This window comes from Protopterus annectens, chromosome 4.part1 (genome assembly GCF_019279795.1).
Source record: "Protopterus annectens isolate FY-2018-M chromosome 4.part1, PAN1.0, whole genome shotgun sequence".
Taxonomy (NCBI): Eukaryota; Metazoa; Chordata; order Ceratodontiformes; family Protopteridae; genus Protopterus; species Protopterus annectens.
Window position 1 is genome coordinate 757,908,506 of NC_056734.1, and position 23,534 is coordinate 757,932,039.

General features: G+C 43.9%; 1 protein-coding gene across 1 annotated transcript in view; it reads left to right on the forward strand.

The window, feature by feature from the left end:
* The window catches only part of CCDC150 (coiled-coil domain containing 150), a 2,807,665-nt gene extending 2,786,027 nt beyond the window's left edge, over positions 1 to 21,638 (forward strand). The window contains exon 27 of the mRNA XM_044070503.1: positions 21,360 to 21,638. Within this exon, the coding sequence (XP_043926438.1) occupies positions 21,360 to 21,476 (117 nt within the window). The 3' untranslated portion in view covers positions 21,477 to 21,638. The remainder of the gene's footprint in view (positions 1 to 21,359) is intronic.
* The last annotated feature ends 1,896 nt before the right edge of the window (positions 21,639 to 23,534 follow it).

The window sequence follows — 23,534 nt, forward strand, 5'->3', positions numbered from 1 at the left end:
AAACAAGATCTGGGTAATCTCCCTAAGCATGAAGGGATAGGGTATAGCCTCGAGCCAGTGGAAGCTCTCAAGCTTTAGTATAGGCCGAGTCGGAACCCAACCAGCAAAGAATGAAGGTGAGATGGACAACAAACATGGAACGTTATGGTGAGTACATAACTTCTTTTTTTAGTGGTCCCTTCTTTGATAAATCCTTGCATCGTCTTTGAAAAATTACTCACCTGCTTCCCTGAGCAGGCGTTTGGAGAACGCTTTTCTCTTCACCCTCAAAATTAGATGGCCATCACACAAGACTAAAGGATGAAGAAAATCATATCCAGAGGCTACATCAATCCATTACACTCAATTTCCTCCCCATGTTATAAGGTTATACCAGAGGTTTCATCTAACCAAAGACGAGCCACAACTTAAGAAAATTCTCAGTAGCTACAGAAAAAAAAGCTATCCAAGAGGTCTCACCAGACCAAAGAGAATCCAAAGTCTACTCAAAATCTCAGGCCATTTCTGGATCTCAGCCATCTAAACACATATGTAAAGAAGACAAAGTTCCAAATGTTCTCAGTGTAGTCCATTCTTCTGCTTTTCAGGAACAAGGACTGGATGTGCTCTATAGATTTTCAAGATAGCTGCTACAGAAGCCTAAGGTATACGAGTTATGTCCTGCATAGGATATAACAGCTGGCCAGCTCCAAAAGTGCTCAAACAGTTAGCCAGCTTGAGCTGATCTGACTAAAAAGTCTGGTTTGGGCACCAAGCCCTTCAGAGCTTTCCTGCTGCCAAGAAGAGCACTCCTTTGCAGCTTTCAAAGATTGAAAGTCAGCTAACTCTGTTCTGTTGCTGGGCAGATCAGTTCCATTCAGGGAAAAATCTTCTACTTGGCTTTTTTTCTCACAGAAAGTTTACTTTTAATGAAAAAGAAGTATTCTTAAGCTGGGAAAAGTGTTTATGTCTCGTGACTTTTATGCACTTTTAAATGGAAGTGAACTTTTTTACTTTTGTGGTAAAAAAGTTCTTTAAAACTATTTATCTGTGGATAATACATTTTAGGAATGGGGAAAGTGTGTAAAGTGCTTTTTACTGTGCTTTTTCTGGGAAAAGTTACTTGTTTGCTACTTCTCTGTTTTAGCGACTGTTGCTGCTTCCTCAGAATCAAGCACCATTTTCTGTTTGAGCATGGAACGATGTGCCAGTTCCTCAACTGACCGTAATCCACACCCCATAAAAAAGATTAAGCAGCCTTTGCCACCACAGCAGGCTGGTAATTTTCCTTAGCAGCAGGTGAGTGAGTGCTTTGGCCAAAGCTGGTTGCTCAGACCACTCATCTTTTTCTTTGGATCCTTTTGGTGTAGTCCCTACCTGTGATCTGGGGTTAGATGTGTCCTCTGCAGCTGTTGTCCCCTTAGTGGGCAAGGGAGAGCTACTTTTGTCAGTCCTGGAAGAAGGAGTAGGGAAAGTGCCCTTGCATGGCTAGAATGTTGTGCCTGTCCCCGGGAAAATTGTTGCTGGGAGTACTGGGTCTGCTTCAGAAATTCTTGTCAAAAAGAGACAAAAACTAAACTTTTGTCTTCTCCTGTAACACTCTGGACGTGTGTAATTTATTAGGCTTGACCTGGGTTCTTGTGCAGGCTCTTGGCCCCTCTTATAAAGTTGTTTCTGGTAAGAGAAAGAGAGATTCCTCTTTCCATGAAAAAGTTCAAGGGAGTAAACCTGTAAGGGAACATGAGACAGATGCTGTTTTTCCTCCAGGTTTCTGATTCATGTTCTGAGGATTGTGTGATATCTGATTCTCCTCGCAAACTATTTCCAGGATGAATTATTGTTTTCATTACGAAAATAGTGAAGCTTCTCAAGCCCACAGAAAATATCATGATTTGTTACAGCTGAAATGTCCAGAATCTTCACCTAAACCTCCAGGTTTGTCTGCTTTGGATGATGTTTTTTCACAGCCTGCAGTTTCACTGACAGTCAGCCTGCTACCCCTAAAAAGGCTAATAGATTACATAAAGTTCCACAGTCTTTCAAGTCTTTATACACTAATCCCAGACCTGACCCACCAGCTAGTGCTTTAGTGACTCCAGCTGCTAAAGCATTTTGTTAATTCTAACCCTTGTCCGTCTGACAAGGATGGGAAGGATTTTGATAAGTTTGGGAAAAAATTGTATGTTTCTTCAATTTTAATTTTTATCATTCTAAATTGACTGGCTCATATGGTGAAATTTATCCTGGGTAAAATGGTTTACCATTAATTTCCTCTTGCAAAGAGAAATTTGCTTTGTAGAATTTGGTTTCTTTTGTTCCAAAAGTTATTACTCACTGTTTAAAATGTGTTTACAACTTTGTGGATATTACCTTCAGAGCTGCTGCCACTGGAACTGTTTTGAATATTTTTGCTTGGTTACATTCACAGAACCTCCCAGAAAATGTCAAATACGATATTTTGAATTCTCCCTTGAGCAGAAATTTAGTTTTTGGAAATTCTGCTGTAGAATTTGTGAGATGGGAAAGCTGATTCAGGAAATATCTCAAATTTTTCAGACCTCCTCTAAGTTTTCTAAGGGGTTCTTTGCTCACTTTTGTAACATCTGTAAAAGGCAAATAAAACAGTTCCATCAAAATACTGGTAAGCAAATTTAAAAAGCACTGGCAGGGGTTTCCAAAAAGAAAGCAGAAAATCCCCAGAACAAAGGGTAGTCCAGTAGGTCAGAATGACTGTATATGGAAAATCTTGCCACTCCAGTGTTTCTGGTGCCAAAGAAAGAAGATTCCTAGAGACCTGTTCTTATTTTTTTTAAACAAGAAACATCTTTATTAAATTATCACATATGATATAGGCAGTCATACATTTGTATAAATGAAAACAAACCATACTGACATAATTTTAGTTGCAATCATTGTACATCACAGATTATGTTGACATAATTGTAGTTGCGAACATTATACATCACTTATATTCTATCCAGTCATTGTCAGTCAAACATTACATAGCATAATCAAATCCTGCCTTCAGTTAAACCCCTAGAGAGCTATTCTTGATCTTTCCTTCCTAAAGCAGTTTGTGAGGGTCTATATTATAAGATCGATGGTTGAAAACATCGAACAACATATGGTCAACACCATATGACTGATGTCATCAAACATTGACCTTATAAAAAGACAATGGGTTTTAAGCACTACATTGCAGTAAACGAAAATCTCCCCTTACGGAGATTTCCGTTTACACGCTCAAGAGTCTGAGCATTCGCTATTCTCGTGTCGACAATGTCAGATTCAACATTGTCGGCATTCGAGAATATAATATAGACCCGTTTGTGATAGTGCCCAATTTCAAAATGCTACCAGTTCACACTTTATCACCTTTTGTTCTTCATTTGAGTTACTTAGTGACTTAAATTGAAAAGATGCATATCATCACATTCTTATTCCTCTAGATTTCAGGCATTTCTTACAGTTTTGTGTGTTTGGATCATATTATCAGCTCTCTGCCTTACCATTTGAGCTCCATTGCTCCAAGAGTATTCACAAAGTGTCTAACTCCTGTAATAGCCCACTATAGAATGCAGGGTATCCAAGTTTCCTTAGAGAACTTTCTTACCTTTGACGAGTCTTTTTCAAAGTGTCAGGAATCTCTTAGGCTAGGATTCCAAAAAACACTCAAAAGTCTTTTCTGACTCCCAACAGGATTGCTTTTCTGGGATGCCTGCTGTACACCCCAGTACAAAGACATTTTCTTCCAGAGGAAAATAGATCTGTTTTATGTCTATTTCTTGGGTTTCCACTCAAACCAGTCTCAGGATTCTGGGTCTCATGGCAACTGTGATTCTCATTATACCTCTTGCAAGACTCCACATTCATCTACGGCTGTGTGGAAATGGTTAAATCTTAGAAGTATTCTAAAAGCAGCCATATGGCCTTCTGTGCTCTTTTACAAAGCACTATAAAAAAAGATTTCTTCTCTGGGTCTAGGACAAACTTTACAAGAACCATTCTACAGGGGCTCCTGGGCCCTTATCCTTCCACTTCTCAATTCTTTTAAGCTGTGGTAATCTACCCATATAGCCTAGGCTACTGCAGCAGTTATCACTTATGAACGTTGTATTTTTTACCAGGGTGTGAACATGTATTTTTTTCTTTTCCTAGCATTGTCCTCTGAGGACTTTATCCTCCCTCTGTTTGTTGGCATGAAAGCTCTGAAGGGCTTGGTGACCAAACCTGACTTTTATTCAGCTTTAGCTCGAGTTAGCTAATGGTTTCTTCATGTGTAAGATGCTCTGAAGCTTTGGACACTGGCCGTGTCTTATATTCTGCGCAGGAAATAACCCATATAGCTTTGCAGCAGTGATCATTCAAACATCTGCTGTTATGGTAAGTTACTTACGCAACTGTACTTTCTGGCTGGGAGCCAGTCGTTACCAATTGTGAACCTTGTCCTTTGATATCACCACAGCCTCCTGCATGTTCAGCAGATGCATGCTGATTGTAGAAGCACACCTCAAGCTGCAGGGGTTATGAATGTTCCCACAGTTAGATGACTGGCTCCTTATTGCAAACACAAATCAATCCTTAATCCTAGCAAAATAGTAGTTGCTCTTGTGTCAATTCTTGGGTATCTCTGTGAATGTCAAACAGTCTCATCTCTGTCAGAAAGTCTCTCTTGGACTTTATAGGATGCCATTTGAATACAGTTTCTCAAAGACTCCCAGAATAAAGGCTGACCTATTTATTTATTTACAATTTGTTGACCCAGTTAGTCCCACTACACCAACAGCCTCTTTTCAGGGGAGACTCCAGGTGGTATGACCTTCCTTCATCTACTAGAACATGAGGTTCTCAAGCCAGATAGTCTCCCAGCCTCTTTCATGCTGAAATTATTGGGGTCCATGGCAGTGTGAGTCACCTTATTCATACATGCAGTATTCTTCATGATGATTCCTTTTACCAGATAAGTTCAGTCAGTACATCCTCATGTCTCACGAGTAACATGGCAGTGGCAAAGAAGATCTTCAGCCTCTGGAGCCAGCCTCGCTGCAACTTTTTTGCCACTTCAACCGGTATCAAATGCAGCAGTTACTTTACCATATCCATCTGCATGGATAGTCACTGAGGAATGCTCTAGTCCACCTTTGCCCACCTGAACTCCTGGATGCCTTTCCACCTCTTCCCTTAATAAAAATTTGTAGAGAAAATATTTCCATGCAAGGCAATGGTAATCCTCACTGCTCCTTTCTGGATCAGACAAACATGGTTCCCTAACCTAAAACCTTATCTAATACGACCACCATGGTTACGAGATCACAGGCTAGATCTCCTTTCCAATCTGTCTGGCAAGCCTCATCCAGACATCAAATTCTTCAGGCAAACTGCATGCTTTCTGCATTTCTGATAATGACTAAAGATTCATCCTTATCTGCCAGAGCTGTCCAGATATCTGCTTCTCAGAAACTTTCTCAAGTAAAATCTGCAATAGCAATTGGAAAAGTTTTTTTTTCCCTTTGGCCTGTTGATAAAGGATTTAACCCATTTTCAACTCTTCTTTACTCCATTCTACAGTTTTTAGTGTATATTCTGGATTCTGTGGCAAGTTATTCTACCATTAAGGTCAACTTGCTGCTTTTTAAATTACCATTCTGGTTCACATCTTCTTTAACATTCTTTAAAATCCACAAGGCTTTTCTAAAAGGGACATTCTTGTTGAGACCTCTAACTCCACCATGAGACACATCGATCTCGCAGGCACTAACACAACCCTCCTTTTAACCTGCTTCATCTACCTATTTAAAATTCCTTTCTTTCTTGGAAGATGATGTTTCTAGTAGCAGTTAATTAAGCCTAGAGTTGCTGAGCTTCAAGCATTGTCCTGCAGATAACCTTAGTTGATTTTTTTTGCAAAAACAGTTACCTCAGACCAAACCACTCCTATGTTAAAAATGGCCACAGAATCAGTCTAAAAGAAGTGTATCTACCTACCCATCTTTTTTCCTAACCATTTTAATTGAAGAGAGTATACTTTTCATATTCTAGATGGTTAGATTTTATTTACATAGAACAAAGTCTAAACATAAAGATTAACCATTTTTTTGTTCAGGCTGTGGCAGTCCTTCAGAATCTCCATAGATGTTCAGAAGTCAAACCTTCATCACTTCTAATGGCAGTTTGCATGCTTCCGCACGAAGATTTTACAATGACTCTTTCATGTGCAGTGGTCTCAATTCCTGCAGTCTGTCTCCAAACCTCTTATCATAACCAAATCCTGCAAGAAACCTTTACAGTTGTGGCCCTACCTTCCACCTCTCCAAGTAGCAGTCATGACTATGGATGCATCCTTACGGATGGTCATCATTGCAAAGAGAAGATTGTCAAAGGCCTAGGCATGGACACTGAGACCAGCTTTCACATCAATGTCCTAGATTTGTGGGCTATCCTTCTTGTGTTGCAGGAACTTCAGGATCATCTTCCTCTGGATGTGATTTCTATCTGAATGGACAACAAGACTGTAGTTTGGTATATCAACAAGTAAGGAAGAATCAGATCTTCCTCTCAATTTTGGGAAGCAGTGAGGTGTGGCAGTATGCAGTGACCTAGCACCACTTTCTCACAGTAAAACATATTTCTTGAAGTTCTCATTTAACTTGCAGAGAGACTCAGCAGATCATCTCTTCATGCGCCTCACAAGTGGTTCCTCAATGCAGTGATAGCCAGCCAGCTTTTCAATTGCTAGGGCATTTCTGCTGGAATCTTTTTGCCTCCCCATACAGTAGCAAATGCATCAGTTTGCCATGATCCCTCCTCAGGGACAGTTTAGGTTTTGGCTTCTTCACAGAATATTAATCCTGTTTCATCGCAGATTACAGACATTCCCCACTTTCTTGCAAATATATTTGATTTCTGATTTATTTTCTCCACAGTTGAAGTGCAGCTATTTCTAATTTTCATGCAGGCCATCAGGAAGGCCATCTTGCCATACATAAGCTTTGTAAAGCCTTTCTCAGAGGAGCCTTTTTGCTCAGACCACCCATCAGAGTCTGTTCACCCTTGGGATTTAAACCTAGTTCTAGAGGCTTTAACCAAAAATCTGTCTGAACTATCGTCTTCTACTTCTTTGAAGATGTTCTCCGTGTTTCACTGTTGCAGTCATTACATTTGGGTTATCCCTGCGAAGGTAGCCCTCGGCTGGCCCAAATACCAGAAACTTAGTATTTCTGCGTCGGTTGCTGTCACTTCAGGGCTGACATCAGGTTGGCAGTAGTATAAAGTAAGGCAGCCGACGCCTTTACATCAGTCTTTCTTGCCATGGAGCCCGAAGCAGAAGCAGTTCACATGAGTGCTGGTTGGCCGCTACCTGAATTTTCGTCTACCGAATTGAAGTTGAAGTCTTCTAAAGTTAAGTACCCCATTGGGGATCCATTTTTCATGCACTTACTGATGTCAGAAAAAGTTAATAATTGCCTTGCCTGTGGAAAGCAACTACCACACCAAGACTTCCATTCTTACTGCGTCACTTGTTTAGGCCCAGACCACAAAGTCCCCCATTGTCACTTCTGTACTTTATTCAATGCCAGAACTATCCATCGTTGGGCCCTTATTGTAGCCAGATATTTTCTCTTACAGTCCTCGAATTCCAATATGGCTTCGGTAAGCCATCTGACAGCAGATCTTTTGAAAAAAACATAAAGATAAAGACAGAGACAGACCGCACAAGTCCAAACCTACCGACTATGCTTCCGTTAAGTTAGTCGTCACTTCTCCAGTACTCAGTGAGGCACTTTTGCAGCCCCTAATGCCTGCTTCTGTGGATTTGCAGGCCGCCACCAAGACCCATTCGGAGTCCGGTATGCCACAAAACTCTTCTTCGACTTAGGATCCTGCAGTCATCTCTACCTTGGATGGGTCTGGAGCCACTGAGCTGGCACCGGCTTCCAAGGAATTCTTTCGCACTACCGATTCTCAACACAAACCGACGTCTTCTTTTGCTACTACTGTTCTTTCAGAAATGACCATGTTTCTAAGGGCCAGGGTACAAATCACACCCAAGAAACTGATGATCCACTCTCAGGCACCTACGTCCTTGCCTCAGTCTGAAATGCTTAAAATGGCGGAAGACCTTATCATGCTGATAAGGGGAAGCCAAGCTACCCCCTCCAAAAGGAAAAGTGATCTGTCCCCTGTAGTTTTGTCTGAACAAGAGTCAGATGAATCTGATGCATCTGAATATGAAGACATGTAACCCCTCTCCACTTATGAGGATACTGATGCAGAGGATTCCATTCTTTCAGCCTCTACCCCAGAGGATTTTTCCTTTGGGGAAACCCCTGCATACCTTAAGGGAGCATTTCCAATGGGAGAGTCAAGACTACCCTCAGTCTAAAAAGAGACTCAGGGAATTCTTAGATCTTCCACAACACAGACCCTTGGCCATCCCCCCAGTCCTGGATGTTGTGGAGGATGTTTTCCTGGAATCCAGCTTGACTCCCGACACCCTCCCTCCTGCTCCCAGAAAACCAGACAGGTACTATAGTCCCTGACTCACACAAATATCTTTTTAGAAATCCTACTGCTGACCCTGAGGTCATTTCTCAAGTTCCTAAAGGGATTAAAGAAACCTCTGCTAAGAATCCCACCCCCTCAGACAGGGAGTCCCGAACATTGGACAGATGGGGTAAAGAAGTACACACCTCAGCAACTCTTTTGCTATCAGGGCACTAAATTGTCAGTTCCATATGTTGAAATTTCAGCAACATACCTTGGAACCCCTTAAACAAAAAATGTCTTCCTTTCCTGCTTGGGCAGAATCTAAAGAATTACATGAGTATTCTATGAGTATTGCATTCTGCAACTCAAGTAACTAAACACACCTTGCACTGTGGTTTTGAATCCGTAGAGGCTTTTTGCAGGGCAGCAGTCACTGGATCTGTGATTAGAAGGCATGCATGGCTTAAGGAACAGCCCTGCCAGACCATGTCAAATCTAAATTGTTGGATGCCCCCTTGCACAAAGATAACTTATTTGGCACTAAGGCAGAAGAGGTCATAAAAAAGATGAAAGAAAAAGCAAAATCTATACAAACAGTTAAGGATTTCTTGCAGGTCCAGCCCCCTAGATTCAGCAGGCATTGGCCTTCCAAGCACTGGTCCTTTCCTGCTCCCAGTAAGCCAGCCCAGCTTAGGCCCAGTGGAACCAGCCCCCCCCCCCAGACAGCAGCAACAGGGAATGCAGAGATCTAAGCAGTGGACTACCACCACTTCGAAGTCAGGGAGTTCTAAGCCACCCTCTTATGGTAAGAACTCACAATGACTCACCTCCTCCACCCGCTCCCTCTGCCCACCTTCACTTACCCCTAGGAGGAAAACTCTCCTTTCACTCAAGCACCTGGGCCACTATTACCAAGGACCACTGGGTTCTGAACATAGTGCCTCAAGGATACAAATTTTCCTTCCACACCCTTCCAACCCCAAAAGGGTTCGCAGATCTACCACCAAATCAGTGGGCAGAGGGTCAAAAGCAAATCCTTTCCCCTGCTCTCTATGAGGGCAGCAGAGTACATTCCTGCAGAACAGATTGGCCAAGGTTTCTACTACAGACTTTTGCTGGTGCCCAGAAAAGAGGGCACCTGGCACCCCATCCTCGATCTATCCATTCTGAACACCTCCTGGTGATCCCAAAATTCAAAATGCTCACCCTCCAGCAGCTGCTACCCATGCTGTCCAAGGATGCTTGTCTAGCCACCCTAGATCTAAAAGAGGCCTACCTCCACATTCCTATCAGGAAATCTTGCAGGAAATATCTCCACTTCAGGGCAGGATCTCAACATTTTCAGTTCTCTGCGCTTCCCTTTGGCTTATCTACTGCTCCCAGAGTTTTCACAAAATGTTTGGCTCTGACCATTGCCTTTTGCAGACAAAGAAATATTCAGATTTACCGATACTTAGGCAACTGCCTTATTCAGGCAGACAGCCAGGAAAAGCTACACAAGCACCTGGCCTTCGTGAAGACCCTACTAACCTCCCTAGGGTACACAATCAACAAAAAGAAATCCAAACAGGTGCCTACCCAAAGGATAATCTTCCTGGGAGAAAGTCTGGACACAGCATCCCAGATGGCATACCTTACACCAGAAACAAATTTTCCTGACAGCCTACTTCTCTCAACTCGCCACCAGGCACCAGCTATCTGCAAGGAAGACCCTGCAAGCTCTGGGGTTCATGGCATCTTGCATACTACTCATTCCATATGGAAGACTGCATATGAGGAAGCTTCAGTGGTACCTAAAAAGCCTTTAGTGTCAACACTCTCAAGACCTGGAAACTCTTCTACCTATAATTCCTTGCATCAGAAAAGATTTTCTTTGGTGGGCAACAGCATGCTCCCACAACAAGGGTCTGCCTTTCTCCCCACCCCCTGCCACTCAGACACTCACCACAGATGCATCAGACTATGCTTGGGGTGCACACCTGAACGGTAGGTGCATGCAGGGCCAATGGAGCCTTCTGCAAATCCCTCTGCACATCATTCATAAAGAGATGAAGGCTGTGCAGCATGCCTTGATAGCTTTCAAGCCCCTTCTCTCTCCAGGGGCTCTTCTGATCAAAACAGACAACACCACTGTGATGTGGTACATCAACAAGCAGGGAAGGACTCACTCCTACCCGCTATGCAGACTGGCCATGACCCTTTGGCACAAAGCCTCTGCCATGCGACTACACCTGTTAGCACAATTCCTACCAGGCTCTCTCAACTTTCTGGTGGACCAATTAAGCAGAAATCTTCTGGACCCACACGAGTGGCAGCTCAACAGAAGTACCTTCACCCTAATAACTCAGAAATGGGGCACTCCGAAGGTCGACCTCTTTGCCTCCCACACTAACCATCAGCTCAGCAAATTCTGCACCAGGGAGCATCACTGCATGGCTTGGAAATTGGATGCCCTGTCCTTCCCTTGGGTCAATCTATCGGTCCATGCCTTTCCTCCACTACCTCTCATCCCCAGGGTACTGCTCAAAATAAAGGAAGAAAACCCAATGACAATTCTTATAGCTCCAGACTGGCCCCAGCAACACTGGTACCCCTTGCTGTGCAGCCTGTCCTCGCTACCCCCATGGAATCTTCATCAGATTCCAAACCTCCTGATCCAGAAAGAAGGGGAGTTCATGCACCCACAATTGCAGACACTCAATTTGGCAGCTTGGCTTATTCTCTAACCCCGAACCAATCTGCCATCCTCAGTAAACAGGTTTTGGATATTATCCATGAGGCCAGATGCCCTAGCACCAGAAAGTCTTATGCTGATAAATGGAAAAGGTTCTGCACCTGGATCCAGGCTAACGGATCCAATACGGCACAGCCCTCCCTCCCTGTCATCCTGGATTACTTAGTTGACCTGCTACACAGTGACCTCTCTTTCTCCTCTATAAAAATTCATGCCTCTGCTATTTCTGCTAATTTTCCCACTGATCAGCCCCTTTTCTCACACCCTTTGATCAAACTGTTCCTAACAGGGCTAGCAACTTGAAGCCACCCAGAAGGGCACCAACACTAGCTTGGGACCTTAACTTTGTATTGGAAAAGCTCACCCTGCCTCCTTCCGAATCAACTTCTTCTGCAGAGCTAAAATTCCTCTTCTGGAAGACAGCATTCCTTCTGGCCATCGCTTCTGCCAGAAGAGTCTCTGAGCTGCAAGCACTCATGGCTGTGGAACCCTTCATCATCTTCCTTGCAGACAGGATATCCCTCAGAACTAACCCATTCTTCATGCATGTGGTGTCCAGTGTGGCTCTCAACCAATCCATTCATTTGCTCACCTTTTTTCCTAATCCCCAGAACAAGGGGGAAAGGATTCTGCACTCTCTAGATGTGCACAGACAGCTCAGATTCTATATAGACAGGACTAAATCCTTCAGAAAGTCTGATCAATTGCTGGTTAGCTTTGCTACAAGGGCAGCAGGTAAAGTCATCTCCAAACAAACCATTTCCAAAATGGATAGCACACTGCATCCATTTCTGCTACAAACAGCATGGAAACACTCCCCCCAAGAGGGTCAGGACACACTCCGCCAGAGCAGCCTCCACCTCTGCAGCTTTCCTCAGAGTAGCCCCCACCAGGGACATCCTGGAGGTTGCCACCTGGACATCTATTCACACTTTTACCAAGCATTACCACCTGCCTCTTTTCTCCAAATCCAGGGCAGGGTTTGCCTCTGCAGTCTTGCAGGGCATCCTAGCCAGCCCCTAGTTTCCTTGACTGCCTCCACCCATTACATCAGCTTTTGGAATCAACCCAAATGTGATGACTGCAACAGTGAAACACGAAGAACATAGTACAGTTGTGTACATTTACCATAAATGTAGCTGTTCGAGTGTATTCACTGTTGCAGTCCTGGTTTCCCTCCCTCCATTCCCCTTTCTTCTCTTTCCTTACAAGGGACGTATTGGTTTTATTACCACTGGTGGGGTTCTTCCACCAGAACCTGGCTCCTACTTGGGGGCTCCTGACAGGTTAGGGCAAGAAAAACTTGACGTAATGGCGTTGGCTGCCTTACTTTATACTACTGATGACCTGACGTCAGTCCTGAAGCGACAGCATCTGACGCAGAAATACTAAGTCTCTGGTATTCGGGCCGGCCGAGGGCTACCCTGGCAGGGATAACCCAAATGTGATGACTGCAACAGTCAATGCACTTGAACATCTACATTTATGGTAAGTGTACACAACTGTACTTTCCTTTCCTGAAAAACTATCGTTTTGGTAGCTATAACTTCCCTTAAGAGAGTTTCAGAGCTTCATGCATTAGCATCAGCCCCAAACATTCCATACTAATCCTTACTTCCTTCCTTAGCCAGCTTCTGAGTCAGTCATATCACAACCCATTCATCTTCTAGTCTTCTTTCCCAATCATTCCAACAAGAGAGAGTACGTTATCCACATACTAGATGTGCATAGGCCATTATGCTTTTACCTTCACAGAACTAAAGCCTTTAGGAAAAATTCACAGCTATTTCCATTACACCTAGCAAGTTAGGCCAAAATGTTTCTAAGGTTAGCCTTTCTAAGTTGCTCTCAGTATGTGTTTCTTTTGTTTATGCATCACACAACAGACCTTTGCCTAGCAAGCTTAGAGTCCATTCCATCATAGCAGTAGTAACGTTTACCACCACCTTCACGTTTTCTGCGATAGATGAAATTTGCAAGGCTGACACAGTCTTTCATGCATACCTTCATTAAACATTATAAGTTGGATACATTTCCAGAGCTAGGGCATGGCATCCTTCTGTGCCTCTATCCTAAAAGGTCTTCCATCATGATGCCGACTAGGAATCAAATAGTTTGGCATACTGACCCACAGGTTGGATTGGTCAGACTGAATGAATAGAATGCGAAAGTTATGTACTTACCATAATACTAGGTCAGTGATGACAAACCTTTTGGGCTTGGCATGTCAAAAATTCAGAAAATGCCTAACTTGACTCTGCTGGTGTGTCACCCCCCCCCCCCCCCCAAAAAAAAAAATAAAATAAATAAAACAGCATAGCTCTCAATACATCAGGGCAAAATCTCAGCAGAAGCAGAGACAAAACTAGAAATAAGAGACATGGACAGTTTTAAACTGCTAGTACCATTAATTTGAGACACTGACAGAAAGCATGAACATGAATTAATATACATTTTCTGAAGTAAGGTAAGTCTGTAAATCTCATTATTGTCATTATTAAGTGAAAAAAGTCACCGGTTTTAGGAGCGACTAAGAGGGACAGTTGAGAGGAATGTAAAACAGCACATGCTTAGAAATGCAGACTACTTGCCCTTTGCAGAAGTGTAACCATGAAGAGAAAACAATGTCAGCACTGCCCTTTGCAGACTGTATCGAGACAGTATACGGAAATAGTCTTTGAGGTTAATAACTTCCTTACCTCTGCCGCACTGTTGTTGAACTGACTCCTGCCAATAAATAATTCACTGCACTTCACACAAACAATGAATGCAAACGCAGTTTCTTTGGTAACTCGGGTGTTGGGGAACGCTGGTGCGCCACTCAAAACATAGTGTGTCACCTTTGACACACATGTCATAGGTTCACCATCACTGTACTAGATCATTTTCTTCATGTCCATCCAATATAACAGCCCACCTTCCATCCCTCTTCCTTGCAGTTATAAGACCTGAAGGATTTTGACATTTCCTGACAGTTTTTGCTTATCATTTAGGCATGCTTTTATTTGTTCCTATGTCATGGGACGTCAAACCAGATCTGAGGTAATTGGGGGCACTAGTGCATTATGGGAGGAAAAACTAAAAGGGCTGAAGACTGGGACACTAATGCTGTCAGGCTGGATCTATTGAGTGGATTGAGGAACCATAGATTGTATCAGACAGACATGAGTGACGAGATCTAGCATTATGGTAAGTATGTAACGTTTATTTGCATATCAAGTCGGCTTTCCAGGTAAGCAAATGCAAATAAAATAAAAGAATAGTAGCAAAGCAGTAGTGTCTGACAAAGTGCTGAGATGTAGCACTGTCAGAAGGTTTTCTTTATTTCTAACCCTTTTATTAGTTATCCATACCTTTTAATTGTACTTCAGTACAGTGTAAGAGCAGTACTCAGCAAATTATTGTAACAGCACACATGTACTATCAAGAGCAATACTCATTGCATTTTATTATTTTTGTAGGTATGTTAGGTAACAGTCTGACTCAGTGTTTCAAAGGTTCACAGACATAAAGTCCAGGAGACCATTAAGAATCCTAGCCCAAATTCCTAGTTGTCCCAAAGCACCGTCTGGTTAGGTGACATGCTCAAGATCACACAGTAGGCAAATGAAGGTGGAAAGTTTCATACCCTTTACCCTTGGAACAAGAAGCAGCTCATTACAAGTCAGAGTTTTAGTCCTTCATGCTACCATTCGATTGCTGTACCTTTTCCTTTGATTAACTGAGTGTGCAGTAATCCAGGATAAAATAGGATCCAAGGTGGAGCCAGAAGGTGAGACCAAAGGAAGGGAAACCATACCTGGCAAGGCCAGAATAGGGCAATGAGGATCACCTTGCTCCCCAGTCGACAAGCTTTCTGCAGAAACCTCGGGATGAGAGGAACTGGCGGGTAAGCATGCAGAAGACTGGGTGTCCAAACATGAACTAGAGCGTCTCTGGGGGACTCCCACAGCGGAGGGTTCAGAGCGAAAAACCTGCTGCACTTTGCGTTGGAAGGAGATGCAAAGAGATCGCAGCAAGGTTGACCCCACTCGCTGAAGATCTGTTCCGCTACTGATAGATTCAGAGGCCACTCATAAGGCATCAGAATGGTCTGACTTAGCCTGTCCGCTAGAATGTTGGACTGTCCCAGAATGTGCGTTGCAATGAGAAAGCGACCGGTGGAGAGCACCCATTGCCACATTCTCATGGCCTCGCGATAAATGGGATAAGATCTGGCCCCTCCCTGTTTGTTGATATACCAGACTATTGACATGTTGTCTGATTGAATAGCAATCGTCCCCAGAGGAAGAAAGGCATGAAGGGCCTGCAATGCTAGAAGGACTGCCCTCATCTCTAGGACATTGATATGCAAGATGGTCTCTAAGGGGGACCACAGGCCTTGTACTGTCCTGTCCGAACAATGCCCCCCCCCCACCCAAGTTGGGAGGCATTACGTGGTGACTGTGGTTTGGGCTGGGGCTGGAACAAAAGATTGTCCCTCCAAAATGTCTGGAGAGCTCATCCACCATATGAGGGAAAACCGACACACTTGACTCAGGTGGATAGGATAGGTTAGTGGTAAATCCAACAGGGACCACTGTCTCAACAAGAAAGTACATACACACAAACACAATTTTAGAGTACACTATAATATAAACTGTAAATAGCCCCTAAAAGGAACAAATGGGCTGCATAAATGTATAAATAAACACACACACACGCATGCACATACACACACACACACACACACACACACACACACACACACACACACACACACACACACACACACACACACACACACACCAAAATTAACTATCTATAAATGTTTGTAAAAGACTAGACTAAATATCTGTATAAGGCACACCAATAAAGGAAGGGATAGTAAAGGCCTATAAAAAACGAAGGCCAAAGGGAGAAAGAGAACTATCAACTTTAAAGCTATAAAAGATCTAAGTTATAACTAGAAGAATCAGCATGTGTAGCCGAGCGCATGGAAGGAGAGTTATGGTCGCAGCCATAGTGCCTAGGGCCCTCAACACTGATTCCGCTGTCGGGAGGTGAGAACGGTAAATTAGGGAGACATGTATCCTGCGGTTTTTAACTCTCTCCGAGGTCAGGAACACTTTACACTGTAGTGTGTGTATCCTGGCACCAATGTAATGTATCACCTGTACAGGCTCTAGTAGAGACTTGACTGTGTTGATTGTGATGCCCAAACTCAGGGCAAGGGTCGGAAAGTAATCCCTGGTTTGGGAAAGTAGATGCCTGGTGGGAGCAGTGAGGAGCCAATCATCCAGGTACAGATAGATCCGAATCCCCTGAAGCCTCAGATGAGCCGCTACAACCGCCGTCACTTTGGTAAACACCCTGGGCACTGTGGTGAGACCAAAGTGTAGGGCTCGAAATTGATAATGATTGGCCCCTAGCCGGAAGCGGGGAAATCTCCTGGAGCTTCTGTGCATTTTTATGTGATAGTAAGTATCCTGGAGATCCATGAGCACATCCAGTCGCTCTCTTGCAGGTACGGCATGATGGACTGTAGTGTGACCATCCAGAACTTTTCTTTGGCAACTGACAGGTTCAGGGTAGAGAGGTCCAGGATGGGCATTAAGTCCCCGTTTTCTTTGGCACCAAAAAGAACCTGGAGTAGAAGACCGATCCGGACTGATCTGGGGGGGGGGGACAGTTTTGATGCCTCGTTTTCCTAGCAGCTTGGAAATTTCTTGTGCTGCTGCCTCCCTTTGCGTGGGTGGAACATCTGGGAGGTATGGGGCAACCCACGAAGGGAACAGAATATCCTCTGGATATGATTTGAAGCACCCAGCAGTCCATTGTTATGGACTCCCATGCCACTGGGTGCAAGGACAGTCGTCCCCCGACTGCCTCCAGAGTAGAGCAGCCAGGCAACCCCGCAGGGTTGCTGCCCTGGTCTGTCTGAGAATGGTTCTTGAGACCCGAAGTTTTGTGGACCCCCCCTCGGCCTCTGGGCCAGTGTCCATTCTGTCCCCTTCTGCCTCTAGGTTAAGAACAGCCTGTGTCCCGGGAATACTAAGACTTCCAGAACCACATCTTCTTTTGCCCTCTCAGGTTCCAGGAAAAGGACCGTTGAGGGTTAGAGAAGCAGATCCCGACGGCAGAAAGTGTCTTCCCTTCCTTCTCACTCTGGACTAGTGTCTCCTTGACGGTCTTACTGAAAAGAGTTGAGCCGTCATAAGGGGCATTGGCAAAGGATGCCTTAAAGGTTTTGGTGAATTGGCACAACCTGAGCCAGCCGTTACGCCGGACCCAGCCGCGCTAGCAACTCCTTCCATAGCATGGGAGAGGGGTCGCATGGACGTATTTGATACTGCTCTCAGAGTGCCCATTTTTGCTGAGAACGAAGCCTTGTCCTCCTGCGACATGGACTTGGGTGGAGACTCCTCCAGCTCCTTCACTAGATTGCTTTGGAGTTTCGTGACATGGGCCAAGTAGTTCAACGCCCTTATTGAAAAGGTAGCTGAAGCTTACACCCTCTTCCCTAGGCAGTCCATCATCCGTTATTCTCCGTCAGGAGGGTGGACCAAGGAACTTTCCTGAGATAGTTCCTTCTTTGTGGCTGCTGCTACCACCATGGCGTCCACTGGGGAGCCTTTGTTCCAGGAAGGCCTGTCAATAGGGGGACTCAGAACCTTATCGGGGTTTTTGGGGATCGGTTCCATGGTATCTGTTCCTCCCATGCCTGCAAGGTGATCAAATCCACTAAAGGATCTGCGGGAGGGCACACCCAAGATGTAGACGGGCCCATGCCGAAAGCCTCCAGAAACACAGACTCATCAGAGGAGGGCTTGGCAGACCTACCTCCCTGCTGGCGCAGGATCTCCATGATGTCTCCAAAGGAGACATCCTCGAGAGGTGATCTTGGGGAACCCTCCCTATCATCTAAATCTGTGTCCTTGGTTAGGGACTCGGGGGAGTCCAAGTGCCTCCTCTTGCAAGTATACTTGCGAGGCACATCTCCCGTGGGGCTCTCCGGGGAGCACTCACAAGCCATCTATTCCTCTGGGGGAACCGTCTGGGGCTCTTCGGGCACAGGCTGCCTCTCTGGTAAGACAATGGGGACCGTAGACACAGCCGAGGGGGTCTGGGCGGAGTCCGAGGAGGGCGGTCAGGGGCCTCGATCCGATGGAGAGGACCCGTTCCACCACATTGAATGCAGAAGGAGAGCAGACCTTTCTGGGAAGCTAATAAGGAGTCCGGTCTCCCTGGATCCGACTTGAAAATTGAAGCCAGACCCGAAGTGGATGGAGCTCCGAGGGAGAGAACCTGGCCCGACAATGTCAGAACCGATGGAAAAGGTTCCACTCCCCTGGATCTGACACCCAGGCTCCAGCTCCGAGAGTGGCTCTGATTCGAACTGTTTAGATCCGAGATGCTCCAGGCAGCTGTCGGCATCGAGGATGCAAGGACCGTCAGTGCCAACCCCCTGACTAAGGCTAAACTCCAAAGCCGAAGGTCGGATCATGGAAGGAGAAATGGGCTGAAAAAAGGGAAGCAAGCTTCCCCCTCCTGAGGGAGTAGGGGGCTGGCAAGACCCCCATCTGGATCTGTGTATGGATAAAGCACCTCATCATCTTATCCAGATCCATGTCCGATAAAGAACGGGTCGACCGAGTCGAGACCATGGACTCCGACCTGGCTGGTCGGAGAACCGAGGCCCGGGAGCCTGAACTTGCCTCCTCCGGCTCCGGGGAGAATCTTGGAGATCAGAGCTGAGGGGAGTCACAGGTCCGTGCAGACTTGCTTGGGGACGAGAGGTCCAGGGACCTCTTCCTCATTTCCTTCGTCTTCAACTCTCTCTCCTGCTCTCTACCTCTCCTCTGCTCCGCTACCACAGGCTTAGATGCAGGAGTTTGAGTCCCAGCCTGGGAGGGAGGGGAAGCCAGAGGGAGAGAAGTGGGAGAGGCAGCCACAGCAGCCAGTGTGACTGAAGCTGAAGACGAGGAAGGAGGATCAGTGGCAGGCAGAAGACCTTTGAGGGCCAACTTGGCCTTTCTATCCTTCAAAGCTCGGGGATTGAACCCCACACAAATGGAGCATTCCACATTAAGGTGGGCCACACCTAAGCACAAAACACACAGAGTGTGGCCATCCGTTGTGGAGACCTTATGGCCACACTCTGTGCAGCTCTTAAAGATAAGCTTTTCAGCCATACTATCAAACAAGAAGCCTTAAAAAAAGAAAGAGACAGACCAAAAACATTCTTTCTTTAGACTAATAACACACCCACTCACCACACTAGACTGACTAAGAGGGGGGAGGGGCACCACAGACAAACTAGAATAAAATAACTACAACTACAAACCTAGACTCGATGCCAAAGCGATGGGAGGGGAGAAAGGGTACCTATACAAACCTGAAATGGCTAAAAGTAACAGAAAATGTAGAAAAACTTACAATCAGAATCACCGTGCAAGCTGGAGCGCTAGAGACACGATGTTTTACAAATTGTGGCAAACGAGATCTGGGGATGGAAGGCAGTGGAGGTGTATTATGAGTAAGGGGAGGAGTCTGGTGCTTGGAGCTGATCCTAGTAATTTTTGCCGGCTCAGATCCGATACGGATCACTGTTCCCACAGGCTGAAGACAAATGAAGTACAACTACTCAGATGGAATGTTATGGTGAGTACATAACTTCTTTTTCACTTGTTTTCAGAAATGTTCCAAAAGTAAGCACAGAGCCTTCTTAGCGTGCACTTCCCAGAAGAAGCATAAAGAGACAGAGAGAGAGAAGGAATTCAAAAAGGTTTGGAGGAAAAAGGTATATGTGTTGAACACCTTGGCAGTTAAGAAAAACAGCTGTTTGGGACATGCACTGTATTACCATAATTCATTACTGGCCCAGATTCAGTATACTTCATGAGGTGTGTGCCAGACTCTTAGGAAAAATATAAAGAGTTGCAGTTTGCTAAGACTACTGAAACTTTAAAATGCTGTTACAAATCAGTGTGTTACAGCTGTGATAACAGGTCATCATTCAACAATGCACTTGCCTGAGATAAGCTTTGCTTAAAGTAAAGACTCAAATTTTAGATACTCTGTGACAGACAGTATTTGTTTGATGGTTTTGCTGTTGATTTCCTTGAAATAATTATATGAAAACGAAAATTACTGAATCATTGCTTCGCCCTCGTGACCAAACCACTCCAACCGTAGGTAAATCCAGCATTACCCACACCCAGGTGTGGATTATTGCTTAATACCTAACCCCCTATATATGCTATATGTAAACAGAAAGCAGGAACCTAAGGAAACTGTAAGTTGCATAGAATCCAGTGTGAGCTAAGTTGATAATTAACAAATCTGTACACAATAGGAAGAAAGGAGCGCACTCTGTTGTGATCATGGCATGATATCACAATTATGCCTGTTTCATACATATTTATAATGACCAAGAAATAAAGAAGCTGCCTGAAGAGATGTTGTTTCCTCTATAAAAATACAAAACAGTTAATGACTAGAAGAAGATTAAGTGCTCACTTTCCAGCTACTCTGAAAGGATCTTGTCGTATTTGAATGCCTGGCTGCTATGTATTCTGAACAACAAAACTCTTCTGTAGCCGCTAGCCAATCTTAACAAAATGGAATTGTGATGGTTCCTCATAATTTTGCTGTTGGGGAAACTGTCAACAAGTACACTAAAGATCTCTTTTGAGTAATTCAACAAGGTTCAACAGTTTAGTAGTGAAACAAAGGAGTGTATAACCTGTTAGGTATACTTAAGTTCTGCAGGAGTTCCCCAGAATTTGTACAAAATCAGGCTGATGGCAGAAAAGTGAATTTGGAAGCAATTCCCTACATCTCCTCCAACAGTGAATCATCTTTTTAACACTTCACTCCAGTATCTCGTGACAGTAAGTAAAAATCATTTAACAACTTCCAAGCAAAAGATCTCCACCAGAGAGAGAGTGACTATATCATCTCAGTTAAGAGCTGTTGTGCTACTGTGTGTATGTTGTCCATCTTTGCTTCTGTCATAGCTGCAAGAAGCAGTGTCAGGTGAAGATTGCCTGAGTTGTCTTTAGCTTGCTTTTTTGTTGCCTTAAACTGGTATATTGTTGCTGCTAGCGTGTAGCATTTGTGACCAGACAAACTGCATTTGTTGGCTGCAGTACTGACAAACTCTTCTTTTTTATAGCACTTTAAGGACAGACCTGTCAAACTACCTAGCCAAGCCTCTCTAAACAGATGGGAGACAAAGCATGAACTGAAACTGCTGTCCAGGAAGTACCAGGCTGAGAAGGACAAACAGTGAAGCTGTAGGCATGTGAAGTCGAACTCTGACCCCACTGGATTTCTTTTACTCTGCATTGTGATACAAATACTTTTATCAAATGCCTGAACAACTGTAATTACATAGCCATATCTATCTGGGCTATTATACTACCATTTTGTGGAATTAAATAATCATGTGTTACTGTGTTTCCAGATTTTATCTCACCAAAGTTTCACTCAGGGATCAGTATTTGCTGCTAGTTTTTGTCAAGTGAAATCACTGTCTGAGATTAAGTTATTTGCCTACACTACAGCATTTAAATGGAGCTTCATTTATAGGATAGCATAATATGCAAATCAAGATTTGTGTTTGAGCAGATCACTATGTATTAGTACTAAATAAATACATATCTTTTCTTGAAATTACAGCTGTCCACATCTTCAGATTCCTGTACCAGTTTCCTTATGTTTTGCAAGCAAATGCTTTTCTCCAATCCCCATAAATTAAAGTCATTAAGAAGAATGAAAAGTGTGGAATTAGATGTGCCATATATTGAGGAAAAATAAATTCATTTGGGTCTGTTTAAATAGTTGGATAACAGAGATGCATGTGTGCATCAGGGAAAATACTTAAATGGAAGCTTTTAAGAGATGAACATCTGACCCTAAAGAGGTAACTGATGGGAAAGTGATGCCAAAGGAAGTGAAATGGACTTGCTGCACATTTTTATGTTAGCAGTATGGTAGTGGAAGTATTATTCCCCTTTTGTCCTTCTACTCATTTTCTTTGTTGTATTGTTGGACTACCAACCTTAGCCACAGCACTGTCCCATCTGCATTATTATATTACATAGGTAATGGCCTCTACTTTGAAAGAATTTGGAAAATTCTAACTGTCAGTCTGAACTGCCATACTACCTCCATCTCTGGACTTTTGCCCAGCCCTAAAGTGGTCTGCATAGAGCTCCTGCTACTGTGGGTAACAGCATCTACTGCTGTGAAACACTTTGGAAATTTCTCCTCAGGGGTCCCAAGTGGTGCACGTCTGCTATCTCTGAACTTTCGTTGGACCTTTGCCCAACCCCTAACTGGTCTGCCTACAACTGCTGCTACTGCAGCTACTTACTCAGCTGTTTCTTATAGCACTGTGTTACAGCTGCTATGTCTGTGTTAGGAATGCTGTCACTCTAGTCTTAAAACATAATCTCAGTTATTTTAAACAGGCATCAGACAACATCCAGCACCATTAGTGTTAAATCTTAAGGCTTTGCCTTTTTTCCGAATCTTAAGATGTTATTCATACTGCTGCAGTAGCCTAAGCAATATTGGTTATATCCTGCATGAGATGTAACAGCTGGCCAGTTTCCAAAGCTTCAGGACACCTTCTATGCACCCGGATGGGTTTGTGCACCAAGCCCTTTAGAGCTTTCCTTCTGCAAAGTACAGTATTCTTCTGTGGGCTTACTAGGATCGACGGTCAGCTAACAGTGCACAATTGCTGAGCAGATAAGTTCCCTTTGGGGAAAAAACCTTCTACATTAGTTTTTGTTGTTTAAACTTGTTTTTGTGTAAATCAACCATTTTAAAGCTGCTTTAAAGTACTTTTTTGACTGCCATGTTATTTTTATGTACTTTTAAACAGGACCACACTTTTTTACTTTTGTGGTAAAAAGTTGCTAAAAGTTGTTTAAAACTACTTTTTCTGTGGCTAAACTGTGTTTATCTTACATTTTTGGGACCAGGGAAGTGCTTAAATGGCTTTTCAACTGTTTTTTTTTTTTTTTTGTGGGAAAAACTTACTTTATTGCAACTTTCCTGTGTTACCAGCTATTGCTGCTAATCTTCCTTGGAAAGAAAGTACCATTTTCACTTAGCCAGACCTTCTTCCAGCCACAAAAAGAAAAAGTTAACTAATCGGCATTTGCCACCACAGCAGGCTAGTAATTTGTATTTCTCGATCTTTTAAAGTTTCATACAGGTTCCCAAACTTGACCAAGCAGCTGTAGGTTTAGTTGATCCCACTCATACCTCTCAACCTCTTAGTGCAAGAAATCTGGACAAAGTTTAAGATAATGGTGTAACAAAGGCCCACAAATAG